Source organism: Hippoglossus hippoglossus, chromosome 8, assembly GCF_009819705.1.
Source record: "Hippoglossus hippoglossus isolate fHipHip1 chromosome 8, fHipHip1.pri, whole genome shotgun sequence".
Classification (NCBI taxonomy): domain Eukaryota; kingdom Metazoa; phylum Chordata; class Actinopteri; order Pleuronectiformes; family Pleuronectidae; genus Hippoglossus; species Hippoglossus hippoglossus.
In genome coordinates, this window is record NC_047158.1 from 21,184,965 (window position 1) to 21,200,976 (window position 16,012).

Consider the following 16,012-nt stretch of genomic DNA (forward strand, 5'->3'; position numbering starts at 1 on the left):
TGCGTCGTCGGCCGTGCACGTCCGTAAACTTTGCTCTTCTGCCAACCACAGTGACAGAAGTGGGTGGGTGGGGGTAAACTGGTGAAGACAGATAGAGAAGTTGGCCGTGAGAAAGTGGCTTCATCTGTCAAGTTCCCAAACTGAAACCACTGCACCTCTGACGCTACACAGATAAACAGCAGAGAGCTGAGGCTGCGGCCTGATAATGTGGCAGCTCTCGTTCCCTGGTCATTAGATGATGTAATCTAACGTGCTGTGAAACACCTACATGGCTGTCACGAAAACACACACACACACACACACACACACCGAGAAAGTAGACGAAGAGGTAGATATTCAGCAAAATGTCAGTAAATGTCACCTACATGTTAATTTGATTTCAAGTCCTCCCTGGTTAGGTGTGACTTCAACGCACGACTCAAACCAGAACTAATATCTCTCTCCCCCACTCCTGAGTTTCAAGTTCCTAGAAAGACACCTTTCTGCCACCATGAGGGGAACGAGGAGCCCCTGAACCCCCCCCACCCCCCCCCCCCCCCCCCCCCCCCCCCCGGGATACAAACGAGGCCCAAAGCCACCAAAGCCACCAGCCCGTCTCCGCTCCCTGCGCTCGTCTCGGCTGCTCTCCCTGACAGCCCCTGGAAAAAGGTTGCCAGCCCCCCACCACATCGACCACATGGCCCCGACGTGCCTCTCCTCGTGCACATCAAGGCGAACGCAGCTCCGTCTCATGCAGCTTGTACCAGGAGTCAAATGACATGTCTGCGAACATACAGCCACATTGAGAGAGGCTTTGGTTTCAGTTTGTACAATTTGATTTCAATCTGAATTCAGATTCTCGACCCCTTTGTATGAAAACAGCTGCACGACAACTGATTCCTGAAGAAACAGTTTCTCCCTCTTAGTTCCTCCCATGAGGAGAAGCGTCAGTGGATTCCTCTTGAGGAGGTTTCTGGGATTTCACTGAACTCTATTGTCCTCACATAAAAATACGACCCTGTGAGTTGTCGAAGCAGCTGATTATTATCAAATAATTACGATTAATGTTCTATCGTATGTTCTAAGATGTTGTCACATCTTGCAGTTACTCCAGTTCATCAGTTTTGTGTTTTATGGTTACGTAGAGGTGTGATTACCTCAAACAAAGTAATGTTGAGCTTTTAATGCCTGATTTTGAATGGATGCAGTTAGACTTCATGTTTTTCTACAGTGATTCTGTGTTTTAATATTTTGTATCTGTGTGTTTTGTTTGAGGTTTTAGGATTAAAATCGATTCCTGATCTCAATAAAGGCTAAAGATGATTTATCAGTAGCTTTAGGTGTGTTGTTAATTAATAAAATATTCATTTATACATAGTTTAAAGGAAACTGTACTACACACATTAACGAATTCTGTAAAACACTCAGCAATAATCTATTAAATCATCTACAGATCGTTTGTAAAGGTTTTAAAGAACCATTACGTGATTAATGACTTTTTTCTGTCGACACTAGAAGTTTAGGGAAGTCATGAATGATCACGACTCTCTGTCCTGTTTTCTTTACAAGTTACTGAATATGTGCAGTTAAATAATTAATATCTTTATAAGAACTGGTAATAATAAGAAATATTATAGTAATCTATTATTGAAATAATTTTTAAAAGAACACAGATGATTGTACAGTTAATATTTAGTTTAAAAATGACTTGTAACAGATTATCAAACTCTACTCTTGACTTTAGATTTATATCTTCCTTCCTGCCGAGCTTGTATTTAAGATAAAACAGCGTTGATATGATTATTTTCAGCCTCTTCCTGGTTAAAAGTTCGACGGGGTTGTAATTTAGTGTTTGAGGTGAATGTGGTGAAAAGGTCTCTCTCACAGATGCAGATGTGTAGGATGGTTGGGTACCACGTAAAATAAAAAATTTCCGACTGATGCTCTGTGTGTGTGTGTGTCCACCTACACAGGCAGTCACCATAGTAGTGAACACAGCAGTGACACGGGCATTTTTTCATCTCTCAGTCAATAACCTGAACATCGGTGAAGTGACACTTTTATTCTAAGTGGGTCCAGAACCGGAAAATATAAAGGTCGACCATTTATCTCCTCCCATGCCTCAAGTCCCACAATCCTCAGCACCCGCTCAAAATCAAATCAAATCTCTTTGTGTCATGTCATCAGTCGATGGGTGTGAGAACGAGAAAAGAGGACGTTGTCGGCAGCAAAGACCCAAGAAACACTCAGCAAGACCAAGGTAAGAGCAGCAAGGCAGCTGGAATCCAACTGGTTGTCATGATTACATTTAATTTAAATGTTTTTCAGACTTTTCATTGTCTTATGTAACTAAAACGTGGGAAATTGTCTTGACTTTAACTTGACACTGTGAAGGAAATCATCATCTCAGAAAAAGAGATTAATAAATGAATCATCTTTATTTGTTAGAAAGTCTGAGATACATTTGGGAAAAGGTTGCTTTTCATCTGAAGCGTAGTTCCCTCAAGTTGTCTCGTATATTTCTTGATGATCTAATCTAATGTCAATCAAAGAATCTTTATGCTATTACTTAATATTTAAATAATAAATAACTCTTCATAAATACCTTTTGTGGAATGTGGACAATGTGGAAATAAAGATTTTAAATTTTAAATACATATGCTGCTGTTCTAATCTGATTGTTTAGAATGAAATGGAAGTTTAGAAAGCAGTTGAGTTGACAGCCCCACATCAGGGTGGTCCTCAGTAAAACCCTCAGTCTGCAGGTGTCAGGCTGCATTTGTTCAGGAAACCTCAAGCTTTGGCATCGTAACTGAACATGAACCTGCAGGTGTGTGAAGCTCAGTGAGTTACACGAAAGACGACCTCAGGCTCCTGCAGGTTGTTATTCTCTGGAGGGTTTTCACCTCGCCTCGCTCCCTCTCTCCAGTCGACCCCCCTGCGATGCCGCGGTCGTTCCTCGTCAGGAGTAAACGGACTCATGTCCTCGGCTCGTACAGGGTCAGACAGCACACCCCGTCCCACACAGATGACCAGGCCCTGCAGCATGTGACGGGACAGGACAGGGGGCGTCCTGCAAGTCCCTCCACCTCAGGGGTCAAAGACTTTGTGGCTGACGCTTCACCGTTGGATGGGATGGAAGTCCAGTTCAACAGTGGCTCCACACACGATTCTTGTACTGCAGGTACCAGACAATCTCCTTTACAATGTTTGTTATAATGACATTTATCTGAGACCACAGTAAGTGTGCAGTTGTGTTGTTTGGAGGACAGAGGCTTCGAGTTATCTGAGAAATCAGTTTAGTCAAGTGCAACTTTAAAATCCAGGGTTTTTACACTAAATATCTCAAAAAGGCAGAGAAAAAAGATTTTGTTATCGTTTCTTATTCCAGCAAACGTCCCCGAGGGGAACAGAGACGCCGCTCGGCCCGTCTCCATGTGGCCGTCTGAGAGAGAGAGGGAGCTGGAGAAACTGGTCTTCATGCTCCTCAACCACACGTCACACATTGACCTGAAATCCCCCGTCAGCCAGTGTCCGCTCTGTGAAAAGGTACGACAGCCGTCACACGTCTCAATCCACTCAAACCTCCACGACCACAAAGGGAACGTGCATGAGTGAAATATATCAGTGAAATATATCAGTGAAATATATCAGTGTTCAAAAGGAGGACAACTGCAAATGTGTGTGTTTTAACCAGATAAAGAAATAAAAAGTTGAACGAAAGTTAAATCGAGCTCCATTAAAGTGCTGAAGTGTTGTAATTTGTATTGATACATATTATCTTACTGTTTTTAATGACTGACTGTTTGTCTCAGTCCAAGGTCGTGTATTTCAGATTTAATAAAATATGATAAATGTCCTGCCTGATTCACACTGGAATTTTAAAGCAAACATTAAAAACATTTTAATACATACATTTTTTAAGAGTTTTAAAAACCCTCTCAGCCTAATTTAATAAAAAACAAAGCAGTTTTCACTTAAATGTGTTAAATCAAGTCAAGATGTGTGACCACAACATGTTGAAAAATATATTAAATATTGTATATTTGTATAAAATATAAAATAAATATGAGAAGTTATATTTGAATATGAAAATAAATCTAAATATCCTCCATGTTCTTCTTAAGTTTTGGATTTTTGGGGGTAAATCTTGTATTGTCACCAGCTGGACAACAACATGATGATAAATGAGTCTGAACTGATCAACATGTTTTCTACGTCCACATTAAAAAATAAAGTTGATGTGGAAAATGTTTGTTTCATGTTCCTAGTTAGCTCTACTGCCCCCAAGAGGCCAAACAATAACTTATTACTGCTTTAAACAAACAATATATTTATATAATTGATTTTTATATAACAAATATGTAACTGTTTAGTTATTTTTCTGTCCTCAGCCTCTTTCAGAAGTTCACCTTCGCAACATCTTCTCGTTCCCGTTGGCTACATCACCGATGACCTCTGACCTGACCCACGTGCCCTTTGGCTTCACTGCACTCGGCAGCTATGACCGAGCGAAGGTACAGTGAGAGAGAGAGAGAGTGATCACTGGTTGTTATCATTTTTAGTGGAAACAATGACTGAGTGTGTGTGTGTGTGTGTGTGTGTGTGTGTGTGTGTGTGTGTGTGTGTGTGTGTGTGAATCTCCAGGAGCGTAGCTTCGGCTGCAAGGTGTGTGGCAAAGTGTTCAAGCGCTCGTCCACCCTGTCCACGCACCTCCTCATCCACTCGGACACGCGCCCCTACCCGTGCCAGTACTGTGGGAAACGCTTCCACCAGAAGTCCGACATGAAGAAACACACGTTCATTCACACGGGTGAGTCGACACACAAACAGCAGAAACACACACAACACAACACAACACAAACAGCGAAACAACAACAACAGCTAACGTCCCTCTGGTCGTCCCTCAGGTGAGAAACCACACGTGTGCAAGGTGTGCGGTAAAGGATTCAGCCAGAGCTCCAACCTCATCACCCACAGCAGAAAGCACAGCAGCCACCAGCCGTTCAGCTGCGGCCGCTGCCACAGCACCTTCCAGCGCCGGGTGGACCTGCAGCGCCACCAGGAGGCGCAGTGCGGCTATGAGAACGTGTACAGCTTGAGCTGAGTGGGTGAAGAGGAGACTGTAAATAATATCTCTATCATTTTATAAACCGTAGAAGCCAAGACGACGCACCGAGGGAGAATGTGCACGATTAAAGATGTTCAGTAAAACTGCTCTGGTTTGTTTCACTTCTTCAAATCGGAGCTTTTCTCAGGCTCTTGATAGAAAACTACATGACCACAATATGAATAATCTGGGTATATATTTATAAATGAAAGATTTCATGTCCGCCTACAAAAACCTGTAATTTTAGATTGAATATCCCTATAAATGAATGTGATCCACCAACGTCTCATCTGTTCGTCTCTCAAACCAATTTGTGCCAAAGAAATTCCCAGAAGGTGATTTTAAGATTATCTCGACATTGAGACGGACGTGATGTCACGGTGACCTTTGACCTTTGACCACCCCAACCCTTAGCTTGTCATTGAGTCCAAGTGATGGACGGACGGGTGGACGACGTGAAAACGTGATGTCTGTGGTTGTCGCTGGTCAACGGAGTTTTTAGATCAACATCATCCAGTGTAATTTTTCAGAAACCATTTTCCTCAGAAAGTTGGGCAAGAGCGATTGTGTGTGTGTGTGTGTGTGTGTGTGTGTGTGTGTGTGTGTGTGTGTGTGTGTGTGTGTGTGTGTGTGTGTGTGTGTGTGTGCGTGTGTGTGTGTGTGTGTGTGTGTGTGTGTGCGTGTGTGTGCGTGTGCGTGTGTGTGTGTGTGTGTGTGTCTGTCTGTCTGTCATTATTGAAGCAGCTTGATAAATGGCAGCCGGGCTCCAGACAGAGTTCACTAATGATGACAGTTCAGACTGATGCTCAGAACAAGAGGCTTATTTAAAAAAATTAATTTCCAGAAACAAAAGGTTTCACGACATCTGAGGACGTGTGAACTCTCAGTTCTGTTTCTACTGAGCATTCAGTGGATCTAACCTCAGAGATTACATATGCACTGATCAGGATTTTGGGTTTGAATGAGACAATCACACTTCCACCTACTTTTTTTATTTTGAAAAGGCCAAATCTTAATTTACTATCAAACAAATACATATCATATATTTCATTGAACCACAACAGATTCACCTCCTTTGCTTCACAGGAGTCGTGTGATTTGCGGGTGAAAGACAAAGTGGATTCGTGGCTCAGTTTAAAACCTTTTATTTGACACATCAACACAAAGACGTCGTTTTTTTGATTTCCAGCTGATTCACGGTTACAACACAAATATTTCAAAAGACTCTTGACACACAGTCACCTCTCGAATCCTGTGTGGCAGCGTGTTCTGCCTCTGAAGCTGGTGACTCTGGGGTTTGTGTTAGAATCGAGTGACGCTCGCTGCCAGTTTCCAAATGACTCGATGCAGAAAGCTGTCGTTCAGCGTCGCACAACGTTTCACTCTGAATAAAAACACTTGACTTGTCACAAAGCTGCGATGACTAAGTTCTACGGGATGGTTTCGGTCTTTGTGTGTTTCTGCTGCACAGCGATGAACACAACTCCCCAGCAGAGCTGCACAGACACACTGTTCACACCTCTGTCCCAGTTCTCCCCCCCCCCCTCCCTCCGACTCGCAGGAGGAAATCCTGAGACGGAAATAAAAGAATCAAACTGCTCCGAGCTGCAGTATCTGGTTCATCAGAGGGGAAATCTGCAGGTGCACGACTCGCGCTGATAGATTTACTGGAGCCGTTTGTTGTGCATGTGACCACAACTGTTTATTTTAATACACAGCTTTGACACCAGGGTGGCAGATATTGTTTAGTTTTGCTCTGCAAGCTGATGTGTGTAGTTTCAAGAAGCAGCAGATTTATTTTGACAGAAACTTTACAACCTACAACACAATGTTTGTTTTTTGCATTTTGTTTTTTACTCAAAACTTATTTCAGCAGCCGAGTCACAAACAGAATTGGAACCAAATATAAAAACACACAAGATATTAACCAGATACAACAACAACAACCAAGTCATTAGGAACATTACACACACGTATTACACACAAAATACTTTTAAGTAACAATATCATAACAAACACACAAGTAAGACATGTAAACATAAACTGGTTTAAATGAAGCGTCACTAAAATGCCTCCATCTCCAGTTTCATACTTCTAAAGAGCGTCCGTCGGGTAAAATGTGAAAGTTCAAAACTGTTTGTGTTAAAAGCAGAAACTGTTCGGTGCAGTTCGACGTTTGGCCACCAGGTTCCTCTTTGTCTCCAAATTCACTTGAAACGCTCCTGCTCGTCGGCCGCAACCTTAAAACCAATAACCTGCTTTAGAACCAGTGAAACCCTCCTTGGTCTCACCAGTGTCCAGGAACCCTTCTTCTTCATCTTTGTTCAGTCCATCTACTGTGTCCTCCTCTTCCTCTTCAAACCTCCTCTTCAACTAGGGTCCATCTCTCCTCCTTCTTCTTCCTAATCCCACAGAGCACCTAAGAACATAAGGTCCTCACTCCATCATCTTACCTTTCAAGCTCCTTCCTATCGAAGCGCAATTAAATCATTATGAGTATTTTAATAATGGCTGAACTGTGTGTTTTAAAAAGGAAGATATGACGGATCAGATCTCACCTCTACACGGAGCAGGAGGACTGATCGTACAGCAGCGGTGGATTCCAGGTGTTGTGGCCTCCGGGAGTCTGGTCTATTAATTGACCTTCTCCTCCAAGTGAGGTCGGACGTTTCGCTTCAGTAAACACACAAATGTAAAGTATCATGTTTATTATTCACGTATCTGTGGATTGGTGGATGAGAAAAACTCCCAAATTCCCCCAAACCTCAACAATCCCTCTAAAAGTTCAAGTGCCACAGTTTTAATAAATACGTTGCGTGGGTTCAGTCACTACATGAATCAGAAGGAAGCTGGTTCCATTACCTGTATAGTTGTAGATGCACCACAGCCCCCCCATCAGGCTGACCCCCATCACAAATGCTGAAAACACGATGCCCATCACTGGTCCCGTCTGCACCACAGAGTCTACACAGGGCGTGAGTCAGAGCTGATAAACCATCTGAACAGGAACAGGAAGGACAGAATCAACCTGGAGGACACTCACTGCTGTCCTGGGGCTCCGGACTCGCCAGAGGGGACACACCCAGTCTCTTGGTCCTCGGGCCAGCAGGGGGCCTCAGCAGCTTGGGGGCCAGCGAGCTGATGGACTGGGTGACGACCATCGGCCGGGACAGGTTCCTGATCTCACACTGAGCGGGAGGAGAGAGAGGTTAATGAATTCTGGGGCCACGACACCAGTTGCACTAGTTGCAGGGATAGACTGGGAAAGGGCCACATTTTAAGAGATCAGGGGTCGGATCCAGAGTTTTTACTTTTTTAACATCCAATAATTAATGGATCTTTATGAATAGAATCATATTTAGGGGACTGATATTTATGAATCAATAAAAATCCAGATCTAATGAATTTAAAAGAGGTTTCACGAGGAGAGTGTTGCCTCCTGGTGGAGGTTTGTGCCATCATCGTTGCTCTTACTGCATTTGACAGGAATCTTGATCCTGTGATTGTTTTGTGTGTGATGTGTTTGTGGACCTGGTGTGTGGGGGACTTGGACACCAGAGCAGGAATAGGCAGTCCGTCCCGACACACCCTCTTTGCCGGTTCCTTCACGGCTTCACCTCGGGTGGAGTCCGAGCTGCACAGGTTCAGGCTGCAGTGGAGGAACTGAACGGAGTTGTTGTGAACCGGTCGCAGGATGAAGCTGAACCTCAGCGGCTGTGTCTCCTCCTCTGGTGCCACGTTGCTGCCGCTCTTCTCCGACCCCACCGGAGCTTCTCTCCTCCGTCTCTCAGATCTGTGCCGGGGTGAGACGTCTCCGTGATGAATTCTGCTCTTCTTCATCCTCTCCATCTCTTCCAGTTCACCTGCATCGCCCTCCTCCTCCTCCTCCTCCTCCTCCTCCTCCTCCTCTTCATCTTTTGCCTCTGCGCTGAGGGTCAGTGAGGGGTCGGAGGAGCAGCCCTCGCTTATGATGGTCCAGAAAGGGGATTTTTTGGGGTCTGACAGAGGAGAGACCACACATGACTTCACCTCCACAGCATCTGGGAGGGGCCCTTTAGCTGAAATCTGCAGAATGACAAACAACAGAACACAGACGAAGATTTTCCTGATGTTGTGAACGCATCTGAATCGTATTAGTGTCTGAAAACGGCTTATGATGGTTATTACTCTAACATTTACCGACCTCCACGTAGACGCGGTGGCCTGCGGTGACGACACAGGGGCCAATCCGCTTCTGTTCGTAATCCTCAGTCACAAACAGTCTCAGAGTCAGCACGGGCCCAGGTCTGTGTCTGGGGACCGGGAGGTGGCCCAGAGCTGGATCCGGCCCTGCTGGTTCCCCCGGTGCCGAGTGGACGAGTCCAGCTTGAGGAGTGTTTGCCTCCTCGACACTGTCTGCAGCTGGACCAGCGACACTGGGAACAGCAGCCAAACAGCTGAACTGAGGAGAAACACAGGATATCGGATGCTGAAAAACATAGAAACAAGAATAATAAAGATGTTTGTGACATTTATGAGGCAGATATACACTCCGACATGCACAGGGATGTCTCACGTGGATGCCCAGTGGACCTTTGGACTTCCTCTCCGTGTCATTGAGGCCAAAAACCGTCTGAGGTTGGTCCCTCCACAGAATCATCTGGGCAGAAACGAGGGGGAAGAATCAAATAAGGATTCATCATGTGGAATCAATATGGAAATATGTTCAGATTAAAGGTTAAAAATGAAAAGCAGCTTCCTCTATTACACCTGGTAGAGGTGGGAAGGGACAAAGTTCAAATACTTTGTTACTGTACTTGGACTTTTCAGGTATATGTACTTTACTTGAGTATTTGTTCCTCTGACGACTTTTTACTTTCTGCTCCTTACATTTTAAAAACAGGCTCGTTACTTTCGTTTCAATGCATTTTGTCCGTTTGTTTTGATTTTGCATCATCGAGCGCCGGCTGGTGTTTCATCACATTCACCTGCCGTTTCTACACTTTTGCTCTTTTCTGAATCCTTCCTCTAATTTCCTGCCTCTGACTCAGTGATCTTCTCTCACTTGATTTGCTTTGTGCAGCCTCCTGTGTTCAGGCCTGAGCGGAGCGGTGTGACGGTCGTGATGACCTGGGTCACCGGTCTCAGCCGGGGAAACTTCCACTCAGCACCGTTTTAAGTGTCCATTATGTGCCGCGTGTGTTTTTTTTTCTTTTCTCGCCACCGTCAGATGAAGTGTGACCTTGTTTAGGATTCAGATGATTTTCCATCTTAAAGCTACATTCACTCCGTTCCTGTTGTTTCCTTCTTCTCAAGCAGCTTCTCTTATTCTCTCTGCCTCGGTTTGTTTTTGGGTTAATGTTAATTTACTACTGGAAGGATTTCCACTAAACTAAGAACTGTTTTCCAACATATTCACGATACTTACAGGGAATATTTAATGGATCTAAATGAAATAAATATCTAGGCGGCTAAATTCTATGAGTGAGCAGCTTGATTAACTTTATGGAGACAGTTGGGCCTCGGTGGAGGTTTGTGGTCGACTTACATATAAACTGCTAGAATAACATTTGAATGAAAACTCACAAGTAGTAAGATATAGAAAGTACTATGAGGAATTAAGAGAAGAATCATTTAAACAGTTAAAACACGATACTGAGTTTGTGCTCAAAGATCTGCTCTCACCATGTTCGTGTATTGCACCCCTCTGGGCCGTCCCAGGAACAGACCCTCAGTCCCACAGGAAATGACTGGGAACACCAACAGGAAATGACTCCCGTTGGACTGAGCCTGGCACGTCGGGTCCTGCAGAGTCACGGTCGCCACGGGGACGGACAGGGTCTGAATGCACAGAGCTAACGTCAGACCTTAAAACCCAATAAATCTTCTGCATAACAAGAAACGTGCATCAATCACTGACTAATCAAAAACACTGAAACTGATCCTGAGTAAGAGGACCTGCAGGATGCGTCGGTCCACGGTCACACTGAGGCGTCCGTCCTCACACTGCACCGTGAAACTCTCTCGTCCTCCTGCTCTGTCTCCACCGTTCAGCCACTGCCTCAGCCTGCGCTCCTCGGCCCAGGGAGGCCTCACAACCAGGGGAGTCCTCACTGCGAGGACGTCTGTGGACGCAGAGACACGCAGAGACAATAAACACTTCACTACCCCTTCATTCAACATGCACTGTATGTGTGCATGGACATATTCTGGTCTCATGTCTCACAGGAGACAAAGGGAATCTGAAGGAAAGTGGGTTAGAACACAAATGATCAGTTGACTCACACAGCGACGGAAACAAGAGACACACAGGGGTCCTGACCTGTCCCGCCCCCAGCCAGCTGGATCACAAAGCGATTGGCCAGGTCGGCCTCAGTGTACGAGGTCACCTGGGCGTAGCCGCTCTCATTGGCCCAGAGGAGAAGGTCGGACACGGTGGACAGGTTAGAGTTTAGGGTGCTGGACAGGGTCAGGTCCGGCTCAGGGGGGAACGGCGGGGACACACTGTTGGACGACTGGGGAGAGACACAGAGGACGGACATTAACAAGATGTGCGACACGGGAAAAACATGAAGAAGACATCAGTGCACGGCTGATCAGGATGTGGTAGAATCACACCAGCCAGTAGTTAGTTAAACTATATCTTGTTTCTGTAATAGCCTGATAAAGATGTGGTCCCTACATGAACGGAGATGTGACCCTGGACACCACGAGCAGTGATGGCCCAGTGGACGGGCACTGAGCTGCTGAGGATCAGCACAATGTTCTGCGCCCTGGTGTTGGCCACCGGGGGCACGAGAGAGACGACCACCTCCACCTGCAGAGACCTGGAGGAGATGAACAGAGGCAACGAGATTGAACTTTTTATTTTTCTTGCATGGCTGCAGAGTGGTCCTACACATCTGCTGTGAGCAGGAAGCTGCAGGTTCTCACCCACAGAGTCCTGATCCTGCAGAGTGGAGCTTGATCACGTGCACCGCAGGGTTGATGCCAGCAGCCGGAGGGTGGGAGCAGCCCTGCACCTCCTGAGGCTGCAGGTCAGAGGTCAGGTAGTTGGGTGAGAGGAACGTGGACTGGAGCTGGCACACGGGAGGTAAAGTTGGATCTGTGACACGGACACAAAGGCAAAGGAGATTAGTGGTAACGTTTAAGACTTCTACTGCAGGTGTGTTCCCAGTGATGGTGGCTCACCCTCTCCCAGTCGGATGTAGACCCGGTTGCCGTGTGTTGTGTGCGTTAGAGATGAGACGTTGCCGTGGTGTCTCAGGGCCCAGCGGTGCAGTGCACGCGGACGAAACGGTAACGGATGCACCACGTGGACGAGCAAATGCAGCGTGCGGGACTGAACGCTGGAGTTTGAGGACACCTAGCAGATGAGGACAAGCAGGGGAAGGATCTGTAGACTTTAACTGAACAGCAGCTGTTAGCAAAGACAACAGGGTCAGTGACTCTTGATTCTCCTCGCTGTGTTCTACAACGGCAGCTGAGGCTTAGGCCCGTGGTGTTCCCCTGGAAGGAGACTGACCTGCACGTGCACGGGCAGATCGGTCGGGAGTCTCTCGGCCTCCAGCCACCAGCTGACTGGCAGCTTGGAGCTGAGCAGCAGGTGCAGAGTTCTGACAGGTGACGGAGACGGAGACAAGGGCTTCAGCAGCACCGTCACCTGAAAACACCAGAGGAGAGACGGGCAGTGTGGGGAAACTCTGAACCAGTTTGAAATCACATCTGTTTACAGAACATAGGTCAGATGAGGACATTTATTTTAGTTGGTTGAAGCCCTAAAAGTAAAGTAAAGTAAAGTAAAAGCTCATCTTCCCCAGGGTTAAATAAAACTAAATCTGTCAGATTTTTACTTGATTTCCTGAGAAGTGACAACTTAGTTTTTGGCTCATTTAACTGGATCCACACCAGAATGTAATGGTTTCTTCTCACAGGCTGTAAATAAAGACAAAGCGTCCAGAACTGAAGACAAAACATCTCTGACACAAACGCTGCCATCTTCCACATTGGGAGTGGGTTTGGAGGGGAGTGGGTTTTCGACCAATTGGAAGTCAGTCTCAGCTGTCAATCATGATGCTTTACCTTGTTTTTATAGCATCAATTAACTAATTAAAACCAAACTTACTGTAAAAGCACGTCATCGTGTTGATCTTTCTGGAGTCTGGCTCGTTACCTTGTTTTCTGGGCTGTTGGTCGACCTCCTCACTGCAACCACATGAGTCTCCTTGTTTCCTCGCTCTCGAGCAGCACAACCTGGACCCGCCTCAAACGTCTCCAGCAGACCCTGAACAGGGTGCAGCGCCCCCACTGGGCCGGCCGCGGGGCAGCGCAGCTCTGCAGCCTGAGCTGAGGAGGAAACAGCAGAGGTTTCATGAAACATCAGCACAGGAGGACGCTCTGAGAAAAGCTGCTGTGTTCCTCTGTGCAACACAACAAGATATGAGTGGAGTTAAGGATCAATGCTCTGCTTCAACATAGAGACACAAACATGTGTGTGTTCACTGTCTCCTCCTCTCTCTGAGCTGCAGGTTGCACAACAGTCTGACGGGAGCAGGCAAATCCCTGCCCGGGGGCAAAGAGACGAATAGTAATTTTTCACTTTCGTTCTGACTCAGTTTTAATTCTCTGGTTTGAAACTCGTCTTCTTCCCCCTTGAAACACACTCCTCGCTTTTCTTCAATGATAAAACTGGTGTTGACCTGATGTTCTCCTCCAGAGCAGAAGCAGACAGCAGAGAGTCCGTCCAGTCGCTGACATCATGACTTGACGTGAGAGGATCCACTGCAGCCGCCTGTTGGACAGACACACAACTAGAAAATCACTTCTTTAGATATTCAGCTCATTAAAGCTGCAGCAGTTAGTTGATTATTCCTCCTTAATTTATAACAAGTTGTAAATACTGTACTTTTACAGCTTCTTTTTTATTAATTCTATTACAATGCACATATTTTTACAAGCCCTATATTTTGAATCTGTATTTACTGTTAATGTCTTGATTTCTATTCCTATAAAGACTGGAGCGACAAATTCCAATTCCCCCCCCGAGGATCAATAGAGTTTTTCTGATTCTGATTTGATAAACAATAATACAAGTTCTCAAATGTGATGTTGTTCTTTGTCGTACATGAACTGAACATCTTCAGGTTTATAGTCATTAAATAGTTAAATAGTTAAATAGTCATTTATGGGTTAATAAGGTAGTTAAACATACTTTTTATAGCAATTAGTTGAGATTGAAGCTGGAAAAAGAGACAAATAGATGTAATGTTGATAAACAAATGTCTTCATAAAGACAAAATTATGACAAACAGTCAAAACAATAACATCCACATTGTTGTAAGTCAGAAAGCATCTGTCTCATTAACTATGAAAAGAACTAATATATATAGAATTCAAACAGAGGTAAATCATGCAATATAATATATTTACAGCCTATTGAAATAAAACATGCATAAAGAAACAGAAAGCAACTTTATAATAAGGAATATTCAACCATAAAGTACATTATCATTATAAGTATTATCTGTATAATTACATAAACGTTTAGCAGATAGTTTCCTCTGGTTCATATGAGTGTAGATTCATCTGTGTGAAGATTGAAACGTTGAACTCACCTCAGAGGAAACTCGCTGATCCAGCTGTGGCTCCAGATTCACAACCCAACATCACTTCCTAAACTCTCTCACACGCACCAACACGCACCGGGATCATCCTGTACCACGCAGAAAAACACGCAACCCTCAGCTGCGTGACTCCTCCATCCAGTGGTGAGAAGTTTTCCTTTAAATTCACTTTTACGCACGGAGCGGCTGCGGGGGGAGGGGGGAGGAGGTGGTGGTGGGGGTGGGGGAGTAAAGGGGCAATTAAAGGGGGCGAGGGGAGGGACCGCGGGATGGTGTGACAGAGTGGAGAGAGAGCGGGGGAATAAAAGACTCTGGAAACGTCTCCAAACGTAGATGGCTGCAGGCGGAGGAGGAGGGATGGAGGAGGAGGAGGAGGGTGGAGCTCAGGGGTTTGACTGACTGGTGAAATGAGGATGAAGAGGGAGATCATCATCATCATCTTCTCCATGTTTGTGCCCTTGAGTTTATAAGTATGCAACAGATGAGACATGGAGAAAACCAATAAAGCTAATAAAGGGTTTTCTCATTTTAAACCTGGAGGGATTTTTGGTCTCTTGCGAAGCAGCAGAAACTTTTTCTTTTGCCGTTTACGCTTATTTACGATTTCCTGTTTAGCGAGAAGTAACATTCGGTAGTTATGGAGCAACACCATCGTTCAGTCGGAGTCATATTTGTGTCCATCAGGCAAATTTAGGTCCAGTGTTCACATTCTCTGTTAATAAGGACGGGCGACTTCCTGCCACTGTGCAGAAATGAAGCCGCGACAGGCCCTCGACCAATCAGGAGTCAGTCTCAGCTGTCAATCATGACGCTTCTCCCCGTTTATATGACATCAAATAACGAATTAAAACGGAAACTTAACGGAAAAAATAGCACTTGATCATACATCAGTGTGATGAGAACGACTTAAAGTGTGGAAAATGTATTGGATGTGTACTTTTACCATCTACTAATATGGAGGAGGTGGGGTTTACGACATGTACCGCAGCCTGCCACCAGGGGGTGAACGAGACACTGCTGGGTAGCTGTCTCAACTCGAGGAGTCCGATGATCAGCTTTAAACAGTTGAATCCCGACGAGATGTAATATCGTGAACGTCTGTTATAGTTCAGACGGTTTCCTGTGAACGTGCAGGACAGAAAGTCAGATGAAGGTTTGGACGTGGACACGTCCTCCAAGGAAAGATGACGGGGACTTGCAGGATGTAGGATTTTGGGAGATTGACTCATTCTGTGAATTAAAAAGTCAGAATGTCTCAGTTTGGACCTTTTTAATCTGTGTCTGTGCATCAGGTTTGACCCCCCCCCCCCCCTCGTGCACA

The 16,012-nt window shown here is 45.3% G+C and overlaps 2 protein-coding genes and 1 long non-coding RNA gene across 5 annotated transcripts; 1 reads left to right on the forward strand and 2 right to left on the reverse strand.

Moving 5' to 3' along the window:
• The first annotated feature begins 2,136 nt into the window (after nucleotides 1-2,136).
• LOC117765940 (zinc finger protein Gfi-1b-like) lies at nucleotides 2,137-5,212 on the forward strand. 2 transcript variants are annotated; one of them, XM_034592579.1, is made up of 6 exons: nucleotides 2,137-2,239; nucleotides 2,810-3,163; nucleotides 3,371-3,528; nucleotides 4,374-4,496; nucleotides 4,627-4,792; nucleotides 4,890-5,207. In XM_034592579.1, the coding sequence occupies exons 2-6, from the start codon at nucleotides 2,923-2,925 to the stop codon at nucleotides 5,084-5,086; spliced, it is 885 nt and encodes a 294-aa protein (XP_034448470.1). In that variant the 5' UTR covers nucleotides 2,137-2,239; nucleotides 2,810-2,922; the 3' UTR covers nucleotides 5,087-5,207. The 2 variants fall into 2 exon arrangements, with proteins under 2 accessions (XP_034448470.1, XP_034448469.1); XM_034592578.1 differs by having other exon boundaries at nucleotides 2,145-2,239; nucleotides 2,909-3,163; nucleotides 4,890-5,212.
• On the reverse strand, nucleotides 3,385-4,945 carry LOC117765941. The gene is made up of 3 exons (XR_004614643.1): nucleotides 4,693-4,945; nucleotides 4,392-4,480; nucleotides 3,385-3,518 (listed from the first exon to the last, which is right to left on the reverse strand). It is a non-coding gene; the product is annotated as an uncharacterized LOC117765941 (long non-coding RNA).
• A 2,103-nt stretch (nucleotides 5,213-7,315) lies between the features above and the next one.
• Nucleotides 7,316-14,928, reverse strand: engl (endoglin, like). Of its 2 annotated transcripts, none has more exons than XM_034592577.1 (17): nucleotides 14,683-14,928; nucleotides 13,768-13,859; nucleotides 13,242-13,414; nucleotides 12,594-12,731; nucleotides 12,260-12,434; nucleotides 12,002-12,173; nucleotides 11,751-11,895; nucleotides 11,391-11,583; nucleotides 11,027-11,193; nucleotides 10,754-10,909; nucleotides 9,645-9,728; nucleotides 9,273-9,530; nucleotides 8,621-9,154; nucleotides 8,133-8,277; nucleotides 7,952-8,053; nucleotides 7,638-7,762; nucleotides 7,316-7,488 (listed from the first exon to the last, which is right to left on the reverse strand). In XM_034592577.1, exons 2-16 carry the CDS (start codon nucleotides 13,826-13,828, stop codon nucleotides 7,650-7,652), a joined length of 2,616 nt encoding a protein of 871 aa, XP_034448468.1. In that variant the 5' UTR covers nucleotides 13,829-13,859; nucleotides 14,683-14,928; the 3' UTR covers nucleotides 7,316-7,488; nucleotides 7,638-7,649. The 2 variants fall into 2 exon arrangements, with proteins under 2 accessions (XP_034448468.1, XP_034448466.1); XM_034592575.1 differs by having other exon boundaries at nucleotides 7,316-7,491; nucleotides 7,648-7,762; nucleotides 14,683-14,926.
• Nucleotides 14,929-16,012: the final 1,084 nt, after the last annotated feature.

Excerpts from the sequence above, each read along its gene's own strand:
- LOC117765940 (XM_034592578.1), top strand. The coding sequence starts at position 2,170 with ATGGGTGTGAGAACGAGAAAAGAGGACGTTGTCGGCAGCAAAGACCCA. Across the intron at positions 3,529-4,373 it reads AGTGTCCGCTCTGTGAAAAG|CCTCTTTCAGAAGTTCACCT; the intron begins GTACGACAGCCG and ends TTCTGTCCTCAG. Across the intron at positions 4,793-4,889 it reads ACACACGTTCATTCACACGG|GTGAGAAACCACACGTGTGC; the intron begins GTGAGTCGACAC and ends GTCGTCCCTCAG.
- engl (XM_034592577.1), bottom strand. The coding sequence starts at position 13,828 with ATGATGTCAGCGACTGGACGGACTCTCTGCTGTCTGCTTCTGCTCTGG. Across the intron at positions 12,732-13,241 it reads CCAACAGCCCAGAAAACAAG|GTGACGGTGCTGCTGAAGCC; the intron begins GTAACGAGCCAG and ends TGGTGTTTTCAG. Across the intron at positions 7,763-7,951 it reads GTGCATCTACAACTATACAG|CGAAACGTCCGACCTCACTT; the intron begins GTAATGGAACCA and ends TGTTTACTGAAG.